Source organism: Sceloporus undulatus, chromosome 6 (assembly GCF_019175285.1).
Source record: "Sceloporus undulatus isolate JIND9_A2432 ecotype Alabama chromosome 6, SceUnd_v1.1, whole genome shotgun sequence".
NCBI lineage: Eukaryota > Metazoa > Chordata > Lepidosauria > Squamata > Phrynosomatidae > Sceloporus > Sceloporus undulatus.
In genome coordinates, this window is record NC_056527.1 from 87,853,603 (window position 1) to 87,877,670 (window position 24,068).

The window sequence follows — 24,068 nt, forward strand, 5'->3', positions numbered from 1 at the left end:
AAGAGACCCGAAGCAGCTTTATTTTGGCAGTCTGTAACAGGCCATAGTTAACTTGTCCTGTGCTTCAGACAATAACATATCTTTGGCCAACCCAGGTCCATATAATCACAGATAAGTCTTTCCTGCCCAAGCTCTGCTGCAGTGAGGAAAACAGAACACAGCAACCATTTAGTGGCTCCTATTTATTTCTAAATCCTTACACAGACAAACATGTGACAGATCAGACATCTGTGTTAAGTAATGGGGTGACAATTATTTAATAGGAGAGCGAGCCCCATTCTCACAGCTGTCACGCGAATAAAAATAAAATGGTAACATATCACTTTTGGGGCAGCCATCTCTGAACCTCTCTCAGTTGTGTGACCAGGGCCACTGCTCTCACCAAGCTCTTTTCCTTTCATTGACGGGTTTTCCCCGTGAATGAAAAGGGATGGGTCAGGGACAGAGCAGCTATGGACTGAAGGCAGCATCATGCAATGAGTATCGCCAAAGCCGCTTCTTTCCCAGTGAAATCATGGTTTAAAAGCCACCTGCAGTAATGTCCTAAGACTCTGGGAGACGTGGGTTCAGTTTTCCCACTTAGCCATGGAAATCCACTGGGTGACCTTGGGCAAGTCACACTCTCTCAGCTTAAGAGGAAAACAATGGCAAACACCCTCTGAACAAATCTTGCCAAGAAAACCTCATGATAGGGGAACCTTAGAGCAACCTTAAGTCAGAAAAGGCTTAAAGGCATCACAGTTTTTAAAATATATTTGATAACTTCATGTCTGTTGCCTGCCCTTCCTCACAAAAAAGGCCAAGGTAGGAGATGCCATTAAGTATAGAAATATCTGGAGGCTGTAGTCCACAATTCCCTCACATTTTCCTAGTTCTGCTGGCGGTGGGTGCAAATTAACCAGAGGAGAATACATTCCCTTGTATGTCAAGGTGGGGTAGAAGACAAGGGCAAATAGTTGTGTTAGGGAGAGAGGATATATTGGCTATAAATGATGCAGAAAGGAAGGAAGGGATTGCTAAAAGAAAGAAAAAATGCTTCAAAAGTGTAACACTGAGGTTACACCCCATCCAGCCACAGAGGCTGGGTCATAGGGTTAGGTCTCTGTTAAGACTTGTTAGTTCATATCTGCTTTCTCACTTCCCAGGCAGTTTGCCATGACGTCGGAGCCCTTAACAAGAAAGCTTTCCAACATTGCCACATTGATGGGTAGTGCTTCCTCTTCATTACCTTCCTGGTTAACAGGGCCAAAGGCATACCGAAAATATGTAAAACACACACACACACACACACACACACACACACACTCTACAAGGAGATCATCAAGGAAGGAGATCAATAGGGCAAAGTCCTTGGGAAAACTGGAAAGAGGAAGAGGAAGAGAGAGCATGAAAGCAAAAATAAAATACTAGAAATGAAATGTAGTGGGAGGGGTGGGAAATGAAATGTCAAGAGAAGAGCAAATGTCCTTTTACCAGTTTTCAAACATTGTGGATGATTATTCAGCAGTTTAAACATGACCCAAAAAGAAAGAAAAAAGAGGAGCCAATTGCATGGCAGGGGGTTAGACTGGATGGCCCTTGCGGTCTCTTCCAACTCTATGATTCTCTGATTCTAATGTAATGGTTTGAGCATTGGACTATGTACCAACTTGGCAATATAAACTCACTGGGGCTGAATCCACACTGCAGAAATACAACTTTAACTGCCAGGACTCAATGCTATGGAACGCTGGGAATTATAGTTTTGTGAGACATTTAGCCTTCTGTGTCAAGAGAGCTCTGGTGCCGCAACATATTACAATTCCCAGAATTCTATAGCATTGAGCCATGACAGTTAAAGTGGGGTCAAACTGCATTATTTCTGCACTGCGGATGCTGCCTGGATGACCTTGGGCAAATCACAGCCTCAGAGGATGGCAATGGCAACTCCCCTCTGAAGAAACATGGCAAATAAAACCTATGATAGGTTTGCCTTAGGGTCATCTTAAGCCAGCAATGACTTGAAGGCACACACAGTAACAACAACAAGAACAGACCTGGTATTGTCAAACATCATTCAGCATTTTGGCACTATCTGCTTATGTATCTCCTTAAGGTATTTCACTTCTATAGAGTTTTTTGCACAATACTGAAGATCTTGATCCATTTCAATCTGCTTTTCCAAATAGGTTGTGGGAACAAGACAACTTTGAATAATGTTTTAAATGTTTTGATCACTGTTATTTTGGCTTGTGCCTTAGTCCCATTTGTTGGGCGAAAGGTTGGGCATAAATCAAATCAAGACAGATAGACAGACACCAGGCTCTGAGTCTAGACAGAAGTGATGTCTCTTTTGGTTCTGTTAGCAAAACCAACAGAGCATTCAAGTTAGGGATGAAATGGTATGGGGTTACAGATATTTGCCAACTACAGTTCCCTGGATTCAGTGATAAGAAGGACATTACCATGGCTTGAGAGGTAAAGAAAACTAAATTTCATACATTTGATTTAAGGGGTAACCAACTCAATGCATTAGAGACTGTTGTCTCCCTCATTCTCTCCTGTTAATTCTTCCTTCGCATAGTTACATACTTGATCTTATGGGTTTTGCCCACAAACCAAAGCTGAACTCCTCTCCTCAGCATGAATGAACATGCTGCCTCACCTTGCCTCATGCTCTTTAGTACCCACAGGCTTGTTTTAATTGTTTCCTCTTTTCTTTTCTTTTTTATGAAGCTACAACATGCTCACACACTTGGCTATGCCAAATTCTTAGAAAGCAAGTGGATTTCCTTCTGCTTTCAAAATGTTCAGATGGTGCTGCAGAACACTCACATTCCACAAACCAGGCTGGGTGCCTAAGAGAAGACAGAGCTTGAAGAAAAGCCTCAAGTTGTGAGATGATGCAAACTAAGGTTGCCAAGAGTCCCTTATTATAAAGGATGTACAGTTGGTCCACCACAGTTGTGGATCTGTCTTTTGCAGATTTGATTACAGTATTTGCAATTTTGATTAATATGTTCTCTCTAGGAATCTGTAAGTCCTCCAGCGCAACTTTGCCAGAAGTTGACTTAGAGTTGTGCTGAAGAACCTAGAGGTTCCTAGAGAAAACAGTTCTCTAAGCATTTGTAGGTCCTCCTGCATTATCCTATGATCAACCTCTGACAGATGTTGACCACAGAGCTGCACTGGAGGACCTGAAGATTCCTAGAGAGATGTTCTCTCAGGTAACAAAATAGGGCTGTTGTTTTTATTTGCGGTTCTTCCACATTCATGGGGGTCCTTCACCACTCACCCCAGTGAATGCGGAGAGACCACTGCATTTATTTAAGGACTGGAAAGCTTGTCCCTCATTGGACTGACAAGTCCTGGTGGCGCAGTGGTTAAATGCCTGTACTGCAGCCATTCACTCAAAACCACAAGGTTGCGAGTTCAAGACCAGCAAAAGGGCCCAAGCTCGACTCAGGCTTGCATCCTTCCGAGGTCGCTAAAATGATTACCCAGACTGTTGGGGGCAAATTAGCTTACTTGCTAATTAGCTTACTTGCTGTTTACCACTATGATCTTTGGAATAGCGGTATATAAATAAAACAAATTATTAGTATTATTACTCCCTATTTGTAGGCTGGAGAACATTTCCCTTTATGTAGGTTGAACAAAGTGCCAAAACATTCTGAATTGTTTTGACATGGTTGCATCAGAAAGATAGAAATGTGCGCCCCATGTAATTTATAAATTTGTTCAGTATGTTAACTCTTCCGAGAAATATATGTCTGTAAGGGGCTATACAGTCTGCAGCCACCCCTTTCCTAGCTCGATCGGGACCGCGGCAACATCATACCGTGGCCCCGATCCAGCCTCTGGATGGCGCTTTTTGCGGCTCCTTTTTGCACCCTCCAAAGGGTGCTGTAGCTGTGGCACACGACTGTATGGTGCCCCTTTGGCACTGCATCATCTAGATGCAGCACTGGAGTCATGCCATGATGCTGTGTGCCGTGTGGAACGGCGCACAGTATCATGACACCCTGGGGTGGAGTTAGGGCATCCAGCATCAGGGCCTAAGTTAACTGATATCAATACTTTAATTTGGTATTTCAGTAGCATGCAAGCTTGTTAACAGATACTTCCTGAGTGTCAATACTGTACGTCATGTATTTCAACTGTCCTTTATTGCTATTTGGAAAGCCTGGAAACACTATTAGGAACAACCTGAAGTCCCACCACCTCCACAGTCATAATAGATAGTGATACAAAATAGGGCCTTCTCTGTGGCTGCCCATAGGCTCTGGAATTCCCTTCCAAGGAAAGATAGAATCACCTCCTCTATGCACTCCTTTCATCTGTAGGCAAAAACTCTTTTTATTCAAAATGTTTTTGAGAAATAAAGGTTTTAAAACTAAGAGGTTTTAGGAGTGTGCTATACTATTTTTATTGTACTGATTTTAAACTACTTTTTATCATTTTTAACTGTGGGGGTTAAGTTGTTTTTAACTATTGGTGGTTTAGTTCCATTTCAATGTTGATCTTTTGTATACTTTAAGTGAATTGCATTTTAATTTGTAAGCCATTTTGGGTCTCAGTTTTTTGGGGGAAACAATATAGTATAGAATGAGGATGAGATGGCAGCCAATGAATCCTAGATGCTTTAGGCAATATTTCAGAGGAAGGAATTGGCTAAACTAAAGTGGTGTCAAATTGGATTACTTCTGCAGTGCAGATGCAGCCTATGAAAATTACCACTTGCTGACAATCCGTCACGTCTTTCGGTTTAGGTCACAGCTACTCCTACAACTCCTTTGACCAGGCTTTTGGAAAGCAAAAATAAGGATTCCACAATAACAGGAGTTACATGTTTTCTGAAAGCCCCACAACAGATGATCTATTTCCATCCATACTGACTCCTTTTGTAACAATTCCATGGAAAGCCATTTGTAAGAAGGTAACCAGAGTTCACTTGTGGCTCTTTCCAGTTCTATCTTGAAAAAGGAGAACAGAGACAAAACAGGCCAAAAGGAACGTCATGTATCCTTCAGAGGGTCTTTCAGTGTTTACGCTTGATGACAGAACAACTTTGGGCCACTTACTGTCTATCTGCCTGTTGCCCAAAATGCCAGGGTCCCAAGAGGGTACCCACAATCAATACACAAAGAGAGAATTAGCTCAAAGAAAGGCTGCAAGAGGGCTTTGGGTAACTAAAGATGGGATCAGACCTGTGTATAACAGTTCCAAAAAACTGAACTTCAGAATGCAAAGTCCAAATGTCGCTTTTTTAGCAATGCAATAAACTCCTTAGGAAAGTGATGGCAAACACAGTAAATATAAGGCATAAACAATTTTCAGTTTCTCACTTTTTGCAATGCTAGATATTTGGAGACTGAAGGACAGAATTGTGATTTGTAATTTTGTCTGGCCTGTAGACACACTCCTGACTTCTTTCCTCTTTCTCTTTGTGAGAAAAAGGGTAGCTCCTTAAACTGAGAAAGTATGACTAGCTGAAAGTCATGCAGCGGGTTTCCATTGCCAAACAGGAATTTGAATCCTATTTTCTCAGAGTCTTAGTCCAACAATCAAATCTCTACAACATGCTAGCTATTACTACTTGGTTTATTATTTTAATGGCTTTGAAAAATGGTAAGTGCAGTGAGTGGGGATATCAAAGGCTTTCTTAGAGGAAGTTGTGCAAGTTTTAAGCATGAGAGTCTATGAATTTTTTTTAACAGGAAAAGGGTTTCAAATTCCAGTTATAGAATCATAGAGACCACAGGGGCCATTGAGTCCAATCCTCTGCCATGCAGGACCTCACAGTCAGAGCACCCTCGACAGATGGCCATCCAGCCTGTTTAAAGACCGGCAAAGGAGGAGATTCCATCACTCTCCGAGGGAGTGTGTTCCACTGTTGAACAGGTCTGATGTACACTACTGTGTCAATGAACTGATTGGAGACTGGAGCAACGGTGGGCTTCTGGGATTTTTTAGAGTGGATTTCTTGAGGCAGGAACTGTGATCTTATGTTAGAAGCTGGCAGTACAATTTGGCTTGTTTCAATTTCCAACTTTCATTCCAAATTGGAATGTCGCTTGCACTTATCACAGGAAGATGCAGAATAATACTGTCCTTATTAATAAGATTTATGTATGTATTTGAGAATGAACACGAGGAGATTTGGACACTCAGTATAAGCATTCACTATACAGCAGTCCCGCCACATTCACTGGAGTTAGCGGTGAAGGACCCCCATGAATGTGGAAAAACCGCAAATTATATATATGTGTGTGTGTGTGTGTATTAACCTGGGAGAACACCTCTCTGGGAAACTCCAGGTCTTCTAGCTTAACTCTGTGGTCAACATCTGCCAGAAGCTGATCACAGAATCATGCTGGAGGATCTTCAAATGCCTAGAGAAGTGTTTTCTCTAGGAACTTCAAGGTTCTCCAGCACAACTCTATAGCCAACATTCAGCAGAGTTGCGCTGGAGGATCTAGAGATCCCTAGAGAGAACATATAAATCAAAACTGCAAATAATCAAATCTGCAAAAGTGAAAGCCACAAATGTGGAGGGCCAACTGTATAGCTAAACACTATATAAAACAGTTGTGTTACTCTTGCCACTGACCCTTGTCCCCACTCTGCTTTCCCCTTTTTTGCCCACATTTAGAGGGCAGGCTGTGCAGGGCAGAGATTCATCTGTTTTGCTACAGTGTTTTAATAAAGCTTCACTTATACATTACATTTGTAATTATTAATTCAAACCCTTCCCTTGAAATAGCACCTAGAGTGAAAGATTATCTAACTATATAGTCCAATCAGTATCTGATAAGAAATACTTCATCCAGTTGATCTTCAAATGCTATCAAGGATTTATTTATTCCACACTTAATTCCAAGGAGGTCAGAGTGACATACACATTCCTTCTCCCCCTATTTATCCTCATAAAACCCCCATAAAGCAGGAGCAACTGAGTAGGAGACTTGCATCTGGTTTCTCCAGTTTGAGTCCATCACTTTAAGCAGTACACACCAGTAACTTATAGCAGGAATGGGCGACTAGATATTGTGATTCCAACTCTCATCATGCTAGCTGGGCTTCATGCAAGTTGGGAAGCTCCAAAACCTTTGATGATCCAGAGGTTTGCCTATCCTTGCTTTACAAGAATTGGGGTGGGGATATAAGACTAGTATTTTGAGGACTATATGAATGCAATAGACACCCAGTGTGGTGCAGTGGTTTTGCTGCTGAACTAGGACTCCAGAAGATCAGGGTTCAAACTGATCCATGGAAATACACTGAATGGCCTCGGGCAAATCATAGTCAGCATTAGAGGATGGCAAATTTCTTCTGAAAAACAAAAAAACCCTATGATAGGATCCTCATAAATCAGACTTGACTTAAAGGCACTTCACAAAACTAGAAATGGATACAATGTGTTCCTTTTATTTTCTTAATGACCCCCATCCCCAATCCTGGAATTTAAGCAACACAGATATGTGCCACATGCCAAAGACCTGTATCATATCCCAGTCCCCAGATTTACAACTCTAGCTTCTATTTCCCTTCACTCTGATGACGTTGGTCAACTGTTGTCACAGACAACAATCTTTGACCATCCCCTTGGTTGCAATGCTCCCATCAGTCATTTTTCGAAAGCCACACCAACTCCAGGAGGTGAAGTTACATAAGAGTTATAATGACCAGTCATCTTGCTATTTTTATCTCTCCTGCAGGAAATAGGGAGAAGAAAACCCAAAGACGCAAGTAAGCATTTTCCAATACAGAGCGTAAGCTATTTGGGCCTGTGTCATCCTGGGATAATTCCATATGTAAAAGTTGCCAAATGATGTTCTGCACAACCATTTGAGTCCAATCGTTGCTTCCTTCAACAGCCAAACAGGAAGGAAACACAAATCAAGCTGCAAAGGCAACACACTCACCATATCCACAAGAGGCTTTTTTGAAATATTACCAAGCAAGCCAAAGAATGTCCTTCATATCACATTCAAAACCGCAGTGCATTGAACCTCCTCACCCAGGCAGTACATCAGTGTCATCCCAGTTGCACAGATTAGATGATCTTTCCAGAAGCAAGCTGTCCACTGGCTGGCTGCCTGCTAGAGATACATGAAGATGTTGCCATGCACCAGCCAAACAAACAGATTGGAATCTGATTGGAAACCCTGCAACTTCCCTCCATCTTCCCCAAATTCTCACCGGGAATTTGGAGAGGCAACGGCCAAAGGATTTTCCCTGTCCCATGCTTATGTCAAAGGTTTGTCATTCAAATTCAGTGTGCCACAGGCAGGGGGAATTACTTGGGGAAGGGGTTTTTCATTACGATGATTCAAGTGGGTAAGCATATTGAGTCAAATGTACAAGAGATGCTATGACACTCAAAATCTCCTGAACAGAATGTCTTTTGGAATCTACCTGCAAATTACACTCAGACAAGACTGTAATCATGTCCCACTGGAAATTACAAAGCATTTATCTACGCTAACTAAGAACCTAAGAATTTTTCCATCCTCTTCCCTACCACAGACAGGATATTGAGAGAAACAGACTCAGATCCAGTCAGTTCCTTTGGGGAGAGTTTGGCTGTCACTCAGGAGTGCAAAGTCAGACAAAGAGTGTGTAAACAACTCAGACATGTTCTTTCCAGGCTTTAATCTCAGGACCAACACAGCAGCTTGGCTTTTCAGCTGTGAAGGTCATGCACAATTTCTGGATACACATCCTAGTTAAGGCAAGGTCTTCACATACTGCAAACTGAGGTCAAAATCAGGGGGATAGAATGGATTGTACCTCCACAAGTGAAGGTAGTATATTTTGTGTCCCCCTACCCCCAAACCCCACTAGCACAATAGAGGAGATAGGAACAGAACATTTCTCCCCTTTGTTTTATTTAAAGAGATTTTTCAATTTGTTGATTTTTAATGTGAACAGAACATCAGTAATTGCATCCCCTAACTGCAGCGTGGACAATCTGTTCTATCATTTCTTTCCTCGACAGGCTGTAGGCTAGGCATCAGTTAACTTTCAGTAGGGAAAGTATCAGGCACTATACATTACTCAACACCACACTGAATACTGGCACCACACATTACTCAGAAGTGTCCAAAGAGAGTTAAAAAATCACCAAGTGCATTTTACTTCTCAGCAATTCCACACAACGGCCAAGATGTTAGACCAGCTAGGTAGAATGTGATGCTCCATCCATGCCATTCCATGTCCTTCTCACACCCTGGTAGCTGTCAAGATTGAAGAAGAGGCGCTACTTAACTGTGAGGAAGGGATGGAGGGGGGAGACAATTCAGATGAGGATGATGTGGCTGCTTTGGACTTGGAGGAGGGAAGGCATGAGGGTGCACTCACAGATGGAGTGCACCCTCCTTTACATTTCTACATCTCAAAGCCAACAACAACCATATATTCATTGTCTGAATTTCCTTCCCCCTTGTTCCTGCCATATGGGTAAGCAGCTGTGGTGGTCCTTCCAAGAGCTTAACAGCTGCCTAGGATGGAGGTTTTGGACAGGGTGCTATAGAATAGCTCCCTGTACCCAGTCCAGAGACATAAACACATACAATCCATACTTCCATGTGTGCATGTCACTAACAGGCTCTTCCCTATGTCTGAAGCTGCATTTCACAAATGCCATTTTTGATCAGGAATTGATTAATCCCAGAATTCACTTGCCTTTTTCAAGCCACTGCAGTTGCCTCTAACTTTATTAGGCAGTTTAATCTGAGGACTGGGCGTAATTCTTTCTTACACAAAGATTTTGCCCCTCACTCCCACTATAAGCATAGTGCACCCACAGTTACCTCACAAGCTACTTGAGGGCAAGGTGAAACTCCAGCCACCATGGTTGTCATTTTGCCAGGGTGATGCTATCTTGCAACAGGTATGGAAGAAAGTGGGTGGATGTACTTCGGACCTGTATGCTTTATGCTTCAAGTTTCTTCTTGCAAGACAGACCTCAAAGAAGATGGGGATGTGGGTCAGCAAACACAGTCCCATTCACTTTCATAAGCAAACTGCTTATGAAACTGCAAAAAGATTCTTACAACTTGTATTAGACAAACTCTAATTCCCTAACTCCACTTCACAAGCTAAGCTCTTTGACACTCTGTGGCTATGTCCAAAGCCTCAAAGACTTCCTGCTCTTTCTGAGTAGACAGGTGTTTTGTTCAGTTCAAACCACAAAAACTAGTTGATCTTATGGCAACTGTACCTATCTCATGCTGATATTTATTCAGGACCTGAAATATATATGCATCTAAGAACTTAAAACAGTCAAAAAAACCCAGCCTTAACTCTGCAACAGGGACTAGGAGGAATGTAGGAAGAGGTGCCTATTACTCATGCATCCAGTGAAGGATAGATAGTTTATGATGAGACATTGTATTGACAAATTCTGGAATTTCAAGTGTTGGCAGTTTGGGATGCATTTCCTCATCTACAACAACTCTAGACTAGAACTATAAAATCAATTGTAAGACTGATACACATTTTACAAGCTTTACTTTTCCTGATGGTTACCTGACCTCAAGCACTGCACAAGTGTTCAGTCCATTGTTGAAGAGTCTTAGCCAACTCAGAAAAACTTTACAGAAAACAAGATACATTGAAAGACATCAGTTCCCTCACCATTTAAGGCTAATGGGGAAATATGCTGATACCAGTCCAAATTCCACACCAAAAAGGAGTAAATTCTAAGACTTTAACATAATTGCATGTATGTGCGCATGCATGCACACACACACACTTATTTGTATTGACACTCACACTCTGATGTCCAGAAACCATGTTTAGCATTCCAACTCTATTTTACCCTAGCTGCTGAGATTTCAAAAACTATTTTTTCAGCTAAAAGGACTAGAAACTTGTTGAGAATCATACAATGCTGAATTTTGTTTCTCCATGATTGTGAAATATGTTCATACAGCGAGGAAATACAGATAGCTAATGTTTACCCTAAATTAACTCACCATATGAATTTCTGAGAAAGCAGAAAGAGGAAGGCTTACAAATTTAAAAGTTTATAAAATGTAATAGATTCAGAAAAGCATTTAACATAATAAACACCTATATATACAAAGGCAAAGAAAATAATGAGTTCATTAAGATTAAATTGTCATGCTCGTCTTTTGAAATTCAGCCTCTTCATGAAAATAATCTATTATACCTTTTTAAATTGTAACTTTTCATAATAATTTTTGAAACGGTTTTGGGAGCTACAATTTTGGACACATGTTTTAACAATACATGTAACAGAAGTTTCTTCCAGGATTATAAAATAAGACAAACCAAAGACAAACCAGGTATTAGCAGACACCTTCAGAAAGCTTATGGTGCTGATAAACAGCGATGCTGTTTGAAAGGAAAAAACAATAAAACTAGAGGTAGCAACTATACATAGTGGCTCCAAGGCTGTTGGTAGCCACTCTTTAGGATAAACGGAGAGCAATTCATTCTCCAATAATCTTCTCAGTGCTGCAGTGCCTTCTTCTGCACAGTTCACAGATGCCACATGGAAACTTTAAAACAGCATGCATTCCGCACTGCCCTATTACTGCAAATTTCTTCACAGAGTTCTGTCCTTGCTTATACTAGTGTCCATGGGATGCTCACAAGGCAGCAATGGCATTAGCAGCCACTCTACGGCCCAGTGGCAAGCTGAGGTCTGTGATGGCCAACACGATTTTGGGGCTGGACATGGTGGATGCTTTTACCAACTCTGAGACCTGTTCAGGAGTAAAAGAGGAGAAAGAAGTCAAAGGGAAACAAAGTGGTCAACAAAATGCTAGCAGAAAAAGCACAGAAGTGGGGTGTGCATATTTGTGTGTGTGCCTTCTTTCAAGCAAAATTTCTGACCATAGCAACAAGGAATTTTTTTATATAGATCGTTTTCAGAAATACAGCCTGTTTCTCACAGTGAGTGTGTGTAACCTAATTTATTTATTGCATTTGTAAATGCTGTCTCCAACATGATTAATCAAAAGGCAGGATATGAATATTGTTTTGTGTGCAAGAAATTCAAGGCAGTTTACACAATAACAAACAAAAAGTGAATTGACAAAAATTGCAAAATAGCAGGCTTGCTCAGGAGCTGACTGCATATATATTCTCTTACACTCTGTAACCAGGGATTCTTCTTTTCTGCCTTCCCTTAGAGCAAGTTTGGAAATTATTGGAAGGAGAAAAGAGAGAAGTGCTTGGGTTTACCTATAAGAGGTCGCTCTAATCTTGTAGGGGATGATAATGTAAATTTATACCTAGCAAACATAGGTGACTTAAATTACACCTATGATGGGATTAACAGTATCTAAGGCGATAGCACACAGCCTGTGAGTGTAAAAATGTAGCTCTGTAGAACTTCTGGCCTAAGCGTATCCATCTAAGAAATTTTGAAAAATGAATGTTGTGTCTGACTATTCCATGAAGCACAATCTCTTTCAATGAACCCGGTTACATGCTTTCCCCATCTGCTTTCCTACAAGTATGGTTTTGTTTTTTTTTAAACTGATCTGTAGGATAGCATCCATGGAAGATTTCCAAGTGAAAATGACTTCCCCTTGTGTCAGGAAAGTCAAACAGGAAAAGGAAAAGAAAAGAAAGACAGGTGCTTTGGATAGTCTAACTAACCAGGGAGCTGCATGTGGGAGACTTGCTTGTCATTTTCACGGCTTTGTCATATGCTTTCAGGGGATCTAACAATTATTGTTTTCTATCAACTTCATGGGATACTGTTGCTGCCAGAAAACATGTTATTGCCAAAAAGACAAAGGCCATTTATTTTTTAAACCACTGGTTATTAAAAATAGCACTTCTGTCATCATGTGGGTCTCACTACTGGATCCATCTGAAAATGAATCCTGATATGCAAGACCAAACAATGGGTGTTTCGGCATCAATACTTTGGATAAGACAGGGAGGAAGCAGCAGGCAGAGGAAGTGAATGGAGCAGTGCCTTGAGATGCAAATGTGTGTGGAGCAAAGAAAGGTACGGAGTGACAGAGAGGAAGTAGATAGAAGTTAATGGAAGAGTAACAGGAAAAATAGAAGAAGTCAAAATTGAACTGACCCCAGCTCCAGGGAATAAAATTGTTTTTATTTACAGCGGGCCCTCCCCTTATGCGGGGGATCTGTTAGGGATCTCCCGCATAAGAGGAAATCCACATATGCTCGTGCCCCATTAAAAACAATTGGGTACATGCTCATGGCTCAGGGGCAGCGCATGCACCATTGCTTTAATTGGTGCGCAGTTTCCACATAAGTTGGAAGTCGTGCATGGTGTGCCCGCATATGGTGTGAGTGCACTGTATTTTTTTTGTGGGAATAGGATTTCACTGCTGTAGTAATTAATTATTAGTAACTCACTCCATGCTAATAGAGATTAAAACTAATAAAAACCCCATTAAAGAAAACATGTATGCAAATGCCAATTTTAACATGAAGTGCTTCAGTTAGTGCAGTAATACACTATAAATTTAAATAGCTAGCTAGAATAAACAGAAATCAAGTACACATCCTCCATTCAAATGTAATGAACAGAAGTTTGGGGTTTTTTTTAGATTTTTCCTGTAAACTTAATGTAGTGGCACTTTTTAAAAAAACTAACTTTCCCATCTCTATAGAAATCTTTACAAACATCTGACAGTTCTCACCATGGTGAAAGGCATAAACTGTAGGATGCTGCCACGGCTTCCCTGCTCCAAGCAATCCACACACTCCTCCATGAACCACTGGACAAACTGTGTGTGTGTTCCAGCTGTTTTGGCTCCCAGGATAGAGGCGATCAGTAGGAACAGGTTGGCTGGAGAGCAAAAAGATAAAGAAATAAGTCCTGTCTCCTAAATTGGAAGGGTAACAGTTGGAAAATTGTTGCAAATCTTCCATTTTTAAAAGCAGCAACAGCAGCATACTGTTTCTAGATCTTTAAGGATCTCCACATACATTAATACATGTCCTTTAAAAGAATCATATAACATATTATTTATCTGTGCAGTATGTGCTAGGACCAAACTGGGACATTAAAAAACAGGTTTCATCACTGAGCCACTCTTGATCCCTTCATCTAACAAAGTCCTGCATAACATGGACAGTGATTTAGCAAGACCAGGATAGACCTCCTGCCTGCTTCTAGATCTTTCTTCATAATCTGCTTAGAAGTGAAAAGTTTTACCTAGTACTCTGTTGAGAGGATCTCTCATGCTGACTGTGTGGAGCTGTGAAGCAGACAGAGAACTGCTCATAGTGCGGTCTGCTGAAAGAGGATAAAAGAACCCAGTTTAGTCACTAAAAACACATTTCCTGAATCCCCAACAGGAAATACCCTTCAAACACACCTTTCCTCCCTTGTGTAGTGTCCACCTTGAATCCTGAGATACCAAAAGGATGAGGGTAATGAGTTTTTGCCTTACCAGTCTTCAACACACCTATCTGAATAAGTGAATTATCATTCTAAATGCTTCACAAAGCTATGCATTTATTTATTTAGAGCATTTATACCTCATCCTTCAACCATTATATGGGGATTCCCAGCACAGTGTCAACAGGTATTGCCACACCTGCAAAGCCAGGCTGAGGAACCCATCAGGTAATTATTTTCCCTCTGTAAATAGTACAGTAACATCTCTGTTTTCTTACATGAGGAAGAGGGATAAGCTGCTCTGCTAGAAAAAAAGGATGGAAAAGGTTAAGAACTCAACCTTACTAAAGACTTTTAGGATGTGAAGTTTTTTGGTAGTAGGTGCAGTTCTCCTCCCACCCATCCCCCAGAACCACCTGTATTTTTCCACAGGGTAACATTCTCACCTTGTTCAAGTGAATGAATTAAACTCCGCATTTACTTAAATGGGCAGAGTCTACCCTGCCAAAATAACTGGCCAAGGAAGGGAAGCCCACCCCCTACAGTGGCTCTTAGAAACTAAGGGAGATAGGCTATTAAAATGTTGCATGTGTCCTAAGAGGCCGGAAGCCGTACCAAAGCCATGCTCCAGTCCTAAGGACTAAAGCACAGCTTTGGTGCAGCTTCTGGCCTCTTAAGATGTGTGTGTTATTTAAACAACATACCTCCAAAGTGACCTGAAGTAGTTTTATTTTGACCTCTCTGTTCAGGCCCTAAGTCAGATATCAAGAAAGTTTCTGCAGTGTAGTGCCTTAAGACCCACCACTACAAATTTGGAAGCCCTTGGTTCAAATCTTGTCCGTACCATGATCTGATCAAGCAAAGAATACTCTTTCAACCATAGGCACACATATAAAATAGGGGTGCATGGGATATTAATTCTAACCTTACATGATTTTTGGAAAGAATACAACATGACAATGCATGAAAAGCACTTAGAACACATGAAGGCAGTATATAAGTGGTATTATCAGCAGCGTTACTATGGCTGCAGTGTGTTAGCCGACCAGGGCTAGGTAAGACAGACACTTGCTTTTCTATCTGTTCTTTCATCTGGCATGAAACTTGATCATGTATTCAGTGTGATTCTATTTTTCAAGAGGTTATTGTCCCCTACAACTTTATTACAGTAGTTTTTTTAGGTTCTTCATACACTCACACCACTTAAACGTCAGATAATGATTCCCAGTCAATAAAATAATCATCATTATCAATAACTGATTACTTTGCAGATTTAGATACTATTTTCAGACCAGCTTTATTGTGCTGTACTACATATTAGAACACTAAGAGAAAAATCAACAAGAGCTGTGGCTGAACAGCTGCTAGGAATTTATTTAACATTATTTGTTGAGAACTAGACACATTTTGAAAGAAAGAGGAAATGAACCATGAGATTCCTCTAATGCAGTTACTCTGACAGCGGACCTGGGTGAATGAAATACCTCTGGGAGAATCACAGTTAGATCAAAACTGGAAGGGTTTTTGTTTTTTGCTTGCTCTGTCTTCTTGTTGTAAATCATCTTGTGATTATATCAAAGAAGACAGGAAGCAAGAGTGACAGCTCACTGTTATGACAGGACCAATCAGAGGGTGAAAACTCCCATATTGCATTGTTATGGAGGAAAAAATAAAATTTTAAAAAAGAAATATGTAGTAAGGGGAAAGCAAAAGCACAAATGTCTTGAAAGCAACAGAAATACAGAGAGTCTCTGAATCACTGAACAAAAATCTAATGTGATGAACAATGATCTTCCTTTTCTACACAAACCATAGCCAGCACTGTGTTCTCCTGATTAGCGATATTAATGGGAAAATACCACTGTACCCATGTAATTTATTTCTATCCTCTTCCCGATAACTATATAAGCTTTTCCAGTCTGCCATGGTGAATACTATAGTAGTTCCAGCCATACATATAAGGTTGAATAATTTTTGAAGCCCCCCCCCCCATTCACACACACACTATGGGAGAGAACAAATGCTTGTCTACAGTTCCTATACTTAATTTGCCCTTCCTGAAGTGGCTTTTTTGCCCAATTGTCTTAAGTGCAAAAAACACACACATCTATCACTCAAAAATAAGTTTCCAGATACCCTCATCATATTTTGGACAAGAACCATGTTTTTGCACACACACACACAAAAACACCATGTGGTTTTCTGGAAATATTGAGGGGCGGCTCACAAAAATGAGTTTCACACACAACACTTGAAACTTTTTCTTTCACAGAGTGGTTTACCAAAAAACTTTAGGATGTGAGAATACCGGGGGGGGGGGGTGTGAAACTGCAAAGTAATCACCTTTGTATTATCCTTCCCCATTGTGTGTCCTCAGTATAACTTTTCATCTGGGAAACAAATATTGCTAAATATTCTTTTCATTCCTATTCCTGGCATTAACTTCTCATTTAACTTCCTCCCCAATCAATGGAGTGCCAGAGGAAAGGAAAATTTCTGCTTCCATTTGGCTCAGGGCCTACAACAAAACTTCTTCATATGCAAATAGGGAGGGTTCCTCTGTCATATAGTAAAGCTCAGAAATTCAGAATACATGGCCAGCACCTGGGACCAGCAAACATGCCCAATCTTGTCCTAATCCTGCATTGCCTTATGAAGCATCTGAGTTTTACTCGATTGCTAGAGGAATAATTTTATGAATTAACACATGTCTTTTATGATTTTAGTGAAATTTGTATGTAAACTGCCTTAGGGGGATAGAGGGATTGTTTACAGATGAGGGAACATCTAAATTCTCCAAATAAAACCAAAACATAACAAATGTAAAATCTTTCACAGGTTATTACAAAGGCATTTGGAGAACTGCCTACAGATATGAATCTGGGTGTTCACTATAATTTGAACCAGAGGGTGCTGCAACCTAAAAAAGCAAAGTTACTGGAAACAAGGCCTTTTCTATGGTGGCATCTCAGTTCGGGAATGTTCTTACCAGGGACACTCAGCTGAAGCTATTATCCTTTCAGCATCAAATAAAGCTTATTCTTTTTCTCAAGGGTTTTTAAATGAACCCAATTTGCTCTTGTTTTAATATAGTTGTTGATGTTGATATTAATCTTTGGTGTTGATATTGTGCGCCATTGGCAGGTTTCATTTTTATCAATTTTATTGTCTATATGTACAGTGCTGTGTAAATCTACAGCACTATATAAATAAAGTATAATAATAATAATAATAATAATAATAATAATAATAATAAATGTCTGCAAAACCTCTCAAATGAATTACTCACTCTGAAAGTGGCAAGACACACAGAGCAAAAAAGAATCAAAAGCCTACATTTGTTTTACTGTCATGTTATAGTCAGTAGGCAAGCTCATATCAAGGACATAGTCTGGAGTGGACAACTGTGTGGAGGCTAGGACAAATCCACCCCAATCCTCTCCTCCAGAAACATGAATATCTCCATTTACCACTGCAATCCTTTTCAAGAGCAACCAAAAATAATGTCACATCACTGCTTGTCACCATTTTCAGAGACTTAAAGGAAAATGGAGGTATTTGGGGCAGTGAGTAGTTCTGCAGTTGGGGTGGGGTATTTTTGCATGTTTTCATGTATTTCAGGAGTGTCTGATTGGCTTTGTGGCAGTAATTGCCCAAGAATTGCACCAAATATTTTTGTTTAAAAATGGTGGGGAGGAGGTTGAAGGGCTTCCAAAGACTGGTGGGGGTTTTCAAAAGCCTAAAACCAGTCATTAATCCCAACTAGAGTAAACCCACTGAATGAATGGGAACTTGATAAGTTGACATTTATTAAAGTTCCACTGATTCAACTGGTCTACTTTAGATTGACATTTCACAATTGACATTAGATCTATATCTATCCGCACCCAGAAGTAATAATAATAATAATAATAATAATAATAATAATAATAATAAATTTATTTATATCCCGCCTCTCTACAAAAGCAATCGGGGCAGCTTTTGTAGAGCAAAACAAAGAACCCTTCATTTCTGTTCATTTCTCGCTGTTTATTCTCTTTATTGTCCTGGAGGAAGTGCATCTTAGAACATATAACCATATTGTTTTAAATTACGATGGCAAACATTTTAAAATATACCTATCTAATTTGAATTCTCATAAACACAAAATGTTATTGTTCTGACTTTATTGAAGAAAGAAAGATGAAATGGAACATCATGACAGAACAGACTGGTGGGTGTTTGGCCCCACTTTAATTCCAGAAGAGGGTTCTCACCATGATTCCACTTACTGGGGCTGGACAGTATGCTGGTGTCTTCCTCATTAGAGCTGAGCAGGCGCATGAGCTTGGATGGCTGGGTGTCATCCAGTGGAAAAAGACTGATGTAATCCTGGAGGACAAACCAAAAGGACAGCAACAGCCAGTTGTGGTTACTGATAAATGCAGCACAATGAGTAAGACTGGCGTTTTGTGCCTTGCATTCATGCCTGGGCTAATACTCCAAATTCATGGCCCCTCTCTAACCTCTCTTCTCAAAGCAGGCAGATTAGAGATGATTCATGCACTCCATTTCTACACATCCCTCTTGCAAAAAGGACAAGGAGAAGTGATTAGGGAGGTTCCCGCAGTATAAGAGAGCTAATGTGGTATAGCAAATGAGAACTAAGTTGTAGCCCACAAGGCCTCCATACAAATGTTCCTCCCAGCCAGGAACTCTGCCACCTCTTTTGGAATTCTATGGGAATAATACTAGTGATCCATCTTACCAAACTCAGATAAGATTGGACAAATGCTCAGAGGACAAGAATATAAATGGGTACTACAATGGGACCTTCTTATCTGTGGGCTTGTCAGCTGCAGATTTGAGCTTCTGCGGATGGCAAGAATGGATACACATAAACTACATTTCCCAGAATACCAAAGCATAGAGGCATGGGAACAACTACCAGGCGCAGGAGCCACCTAAGCCATCCTTCTTGCCTGCCTCATGCCAGCCTTTCTCTTCTCTTCACTCACTTCCCTCTGCTGAAGAAAAGGAAGAAGAGCAGTGACAAGCCCGGGAGGGAGCAGAATCGCCTTGATTTTAGCAGCCAAAGCAGGCACTCCCCCATGACTGGCTGAGGGGAGAGGAGCCAGGTCAGGAGGAGAGCGCAGGGCAGCACTGTTGCCTGGAGCTGGAAGACACCTGGGGGGGTGGGGGCTTGCAAGCAAGGCAGGAAAATGTTCCAAAGGTCCCTCTCTCCACTTTGGTGGGTCTGGAAGCCGGCAGAGAGTGAAGTGGACCCTTCAGCCAGGAGACCCAGTGATAGCAGCAACATGCCGCCCACCCTGCCCTTGCCTCCTCTTCAGCCATGGTTCTCCTCCCGCCTGCTCTCCCAGCCTTCCTGGTTCAAGCCCCCATCCAGCTTGGAAATCTGTCCTGGGGATGCAGCTTGAGAGGGGAGAGGGGATTGTGTGTGCCTTCAAGTTGTTTCTGGCTTATGACAATGCTAAGGGGAACCTAGCAAGATCACACGACCACAGGAAAGAATGGGACTCGAGGTCCCACATTTTTTGTTATCCACGGGGGGTGGGGATAGTGAAGCAGATCCCCCATGGATAAGAAGGTTGACTGTATTCATTATAGATATATAACACTTCCAGAATGAGAGACTATGTCTCTTAGAATGCCAGCTGACAAGGAGCAGAGCAGAAGAGTGCTGATGTGCTCATGTTCTGTTTGTGGGTCTTCTACGTGGACCTGGTTGACCACTATGGGAAACTGGATGGATGACGCTGACCTTTGGTTTGATCCAGCATGGCTCTTATGTTTCCATGTGGTATATACTGCTACTGCTACAATGCAGGTTGAGCACTCAGTCTGAAGACTAACAATGCTATCCTTTATATGGCTACTCTAAGGCCACTGAGGTCAATTGGACTTACTCTCAGATAAGTGCAGTCAGTCTTGTGATCTTCCTGTTTGTGAGCAGTCTAATCCATATGCAAAAGCACTGGAAGACAAAAGGGATTCCGCCCCTAGACATGATGCTACCAGCTGAGCAGGAAGCAACCTAAGAAATCTGAGCTCTCATGCACATGAGTCTTGAAATGCCTATTTCACTGATGCTAATGTAGGACTGATAGATAGCTTTCACAATAGGATGTGCATTTTGAAATGTGTATCCAAGAAAATAAGTAATAGGCACATGGAAGGTTGCTTATTCACATTAATCTTTTATACTGGATCAGCAGCAAAGGAAGCACCAAGGAAGAAGGGCAGAGTGAGGAAGATTTTCTACCTGTTTTAGTCCAGCATTCTTTTTCCCCTACCCAATACTCATCCAACCCATGTCTTTATCCTCTTCTTGTTCTTCTAAATATCATATATTTTTCATTTTATTATTAATGCTATTTACCAGGAAGCTGTTTGTGGAAAGAAAATGCTGGACTTGCGGCCCTTGAATTGTTCCAGCAATGTGATTGTTGCATTCTTTCTGCTCAAGGTGAAATAACCCCTTTGGTGCAATTTCCCCCTAAACCAGTGTTTCTCAAACTTTGGTCCTCCAGCTGGTTTGGAATTCAACTCCCAGAATTCCTGATCACTGGTCATACTGGCTGGGACTTTTAGGAGCTGAAATTTAAAACATCTGGAGGACCAAAGATTGAGTACCATGGATCTAAACATAACCACTTTACCACTGGGACACAGGGGCTCACATTCAGGACTAATCTATTTGATATGATAAGGTGGTCAGAAGCATCATTCATTTTGCCAAGGCTTTTAAAAACATGAGAAGGAAAATTCCAAATCCAAGTCATCATCAGCAAGCAGAGAATACTTCTGGCAAAAGAATTGTTCCACTCTCCTCAGCCTATCTCTTCCTCTCTTTTGGATTCCTATTGCCACATCAAATTCACTGTGGCCTGTCGTTCTTTTAGTGCAAGCTTGCTGAATACTGAAGCAGGAATAAGAGCTTACCTCTATATCTTCTCGGTGTCTCTTGCGTTGCCAGGCAGACATTTGTGCTCTGTTGTGGGAGGAGTAGGAGCTGGAGGCACACCAAACAGACAGCCTGAGGAGAAGAAAGAGAGGTAACATCAGCCCCAAGAATTCACAAGTGAATTACACTGAACCTCCTTGTTTATTCCTACAGGATGTAAGTCTACCAACTACAATATTCTCATACAATATTTGAAAAATAGAAAATCCCACATCATACTTAGTGAGAATGAGTAACCCCAAAATATTGGCTCCGGATTGCAAAATTGCCCCCTTTTTTCATTGCTTTAATGGCTCTCTTATAAGAACATGGCTCTGAAGAAAGACTGGGGCCTTCTGATTCCCAGGCCCAGTGCTATGAGGTTCTAATATTTGGGGTGGAAGAAAAAGTTCCTGTGCTTTAGTCCCAAACTTTGCAACTAACAAAATCTGCAACTTTAATACTTCCCTGTCTTATTGTATCTTTTCCTTAGTCTTCTGACTAACAGCATTTAACATTTTGGTGATCTTCAGAGAATGCTTTCATCTCACATCAACAGCAACAAACTGTTGTATTTAGAAAAGGTATTGACAAATAATGATGAAAGTAGAATTTCCAGAGATGAGGGGACAAGACTTTGTTGCTCTGGCACCTAGTTTTTCCTTTCCCATTACAAAACAAACTATGCAAAAAACTGTGCTTCAGGGGTGGGCAACTGCATGGAGGCCATGGGCGAATTTCACCTCCAGAAGCCTCCACACATGCCACACACACCAGCAAGGCCAAATACATTGCAGCACTTCCTACTGCCATTTTGAGAGGAACTGCAGAGGAAAACTGAGATATTTGGGGACAGCAGGGGCTCTGGTATGATTGTCCGGGGGACATTTCTATTATTATTATTATTATTATTATTATTATTATTACATTTATCTCAGAGGGACATTTTCATTAGTTTTCACATGTCTGGAGCAATTTCTGCATGTTTTGGGGGCAAACATTGGGCTTCGGAGACAACAAAATAGAGGTCCGGACACTGCATGTAGCCCACAGTCCTGATTTACATTAATTTTCACCTTACAGATTTCAGTGTTTGGGGATTGAATTTGATTTCATTACTGCCTATCTGTCTGTCTCTTACTTGGCAAGGGCCTTGCCAGGGGGATCCATTAACATATGCCACTTGGAGGAGTCTGTGAGGAGATTGGGTAGGATGTGCCCCAAGAGGGTGAGTGTCAATTGTTGCATATCCAGGCAAAAAATTGAGTAGAGCAACTCCACAGCCCGCATTGCATGTTCTTTCCGTGTCTCTTTCAAGAGTTCCTAAAAGACAAGAGAGAACAATGAATGCAAGAGGGTGAGAAGCCCCCCAAAAAGATGCTCAATCCTTGCTTAATAATGTGAGGGCTAAAATACTCTATGAGTGCCCTGTGCAAGCTCAAAACAGGCTGAGCCCCAGTAGCTGAGATTCCTTGGTTCAAATCACAACTTTATCATGACAACTCCCTGGAAACTTTAGGCAAGACACTTCGTTGCTGTTGTTCCTTCAAGCCAACTTTGACTTATGGCAAGCCTATCAATATCATTTTCTTGGCAAGATTTATTCAGAGAAGGTTAGGCAAGGTACTACTCTACTTTAACTCTACCCCTCCCTCACTCTCACTGATAATATGGAAACAGAAATAAAGCTGTTCTACTTTATACAACAGTCACAAGGATTACTGAAATAAATGTAAAATACTTAAAGCTCTTAGAAAAAGCTGAGTATATTATTAAAACCAAAGCCATCCCTTGGTTTGTTTCAGCATTAATAACTCATTTTATGCTGAATCACAACCAGTCCATTCCCACAATTATTTTCCTTAGAGGCTTGTTCAACTTCCCATCTTATATAGGATAAATAAGCTAAGACTAGAAATTCAATCAAGAAAGAACTCCATGGCAACTATGCTGGATTAGAATGGCAGCCTATCTTATAAAGCATTCTGTTTCACCATGGCCAAGCAGATACTATGAGAAGCTTTGCATTTTATAGACATGATAGTGTCTATAACCTGGTACAAAAAGTCATACTTCTTCTGATCCTGGAGCTGATAATTTATATTATTTATTGAATTTATAACCCACTTTTCTCCAAACATGGGACACAAGGTGCCATAAAAGCACAATACATTTTTAAAAGTCTTACAGGTTGAGTCTCCCTAGTCCGAAATGCTTGGGACCAGAAGCGTTTTGGATTTTGGATTTTTTTCAAATTTTGGAATATTTGCATATAATGAATGAGATATTTTGGGGATGGGATTTAAGTCTAAACATAAAATTCACCTTACACATAGCCTGAAGGTAATTTTTTTTACAGAATATTTTTAATTATGTTGTGCATGAAATAAAGCTTGTTTACAATGAACCATCAGAAAGCAAAAGTGTCACTATCTCAGCTCCCTATGTAGATAATTTTAAATTTGGGAGTATTTTGGATTTCAAAATTCCAGAAAGGGGAGACTCAACTTATAATCAAAAAGGTAAAAAACAATTAAACTAAGAGATCATTCACACTAGCGTTTTTGTGACTAGATCTGGAGAGATTCGATTATGGGATACCGAATCAAAGTTCCCACTATGTTTATCCCGAATGAATATCTCCGGCGTAATTTAACCCTGATGGAAGTTCACATTACCATCTGTATTGATTTAAAATGGAGCTGCCATTTGGATCATTCTTGGGATTTTAAAAAAAATTGTCAATCAAATTATAAGCATCTACATCTCACCATTTAA

General features: G+C 40.8%; 2 protein-coding genes across 9 annotated transcripts in view; one reads left to right on the forward strand and one right to left on the reverse strand.

The window, feature by feature from the left end:
- The window catches only part of RARA (retinoic acid receptor alpha), a 938,446-nt gene that overhangs the window by 111,898 nt on the left and 802,480 nt on the right, over positions 1-24,068 (forward strand). The window lies entirely within an intron of this gene.
- MED24 (mediator complex subunit 24) overlaps positions 11,000-24,068 on the reverse strand; it is a 63,028-nt gene continuing 49,959 nt past the window's right edge. Inside the window, exons 21-26 of one of the 8 annotated variants that reach the window (XM_042476505.1) lie at positions 22,432-22,613; positions 21,290-21,383; positions 18,619-18,718; positions 14,162-14,239; positions 13,644-13,792; positions 11,000-11,720 (exon numbers count right to left, since the gene is read on the reverse strand). In XM_042476505.1, coding sequence (XP_042332439.1) covers positions 11,604-11,720; positions 13,644-13,792; positions 14,162-14,239; positions 18,619-18,718; positions 21,290-21,383; positions 22,432-22,613 — 720 coding nt within the window. In that variant the 3' untranslated portion in view covers positions 11,000-11,603. Of the gene's footprint in view, positions 11,721-13,643; positions 13,793-14,161; positions 14,243-18,603; positions 18,719-21,289; positions 21,384-22,431; positions 22,614-24,068 lie in introns of those variants that run through there. The other 7 variants (XM_042476504.1, XM_042476503.1, XM_042476502.1 and 4 more) reach the window with 7 other exon arrangements.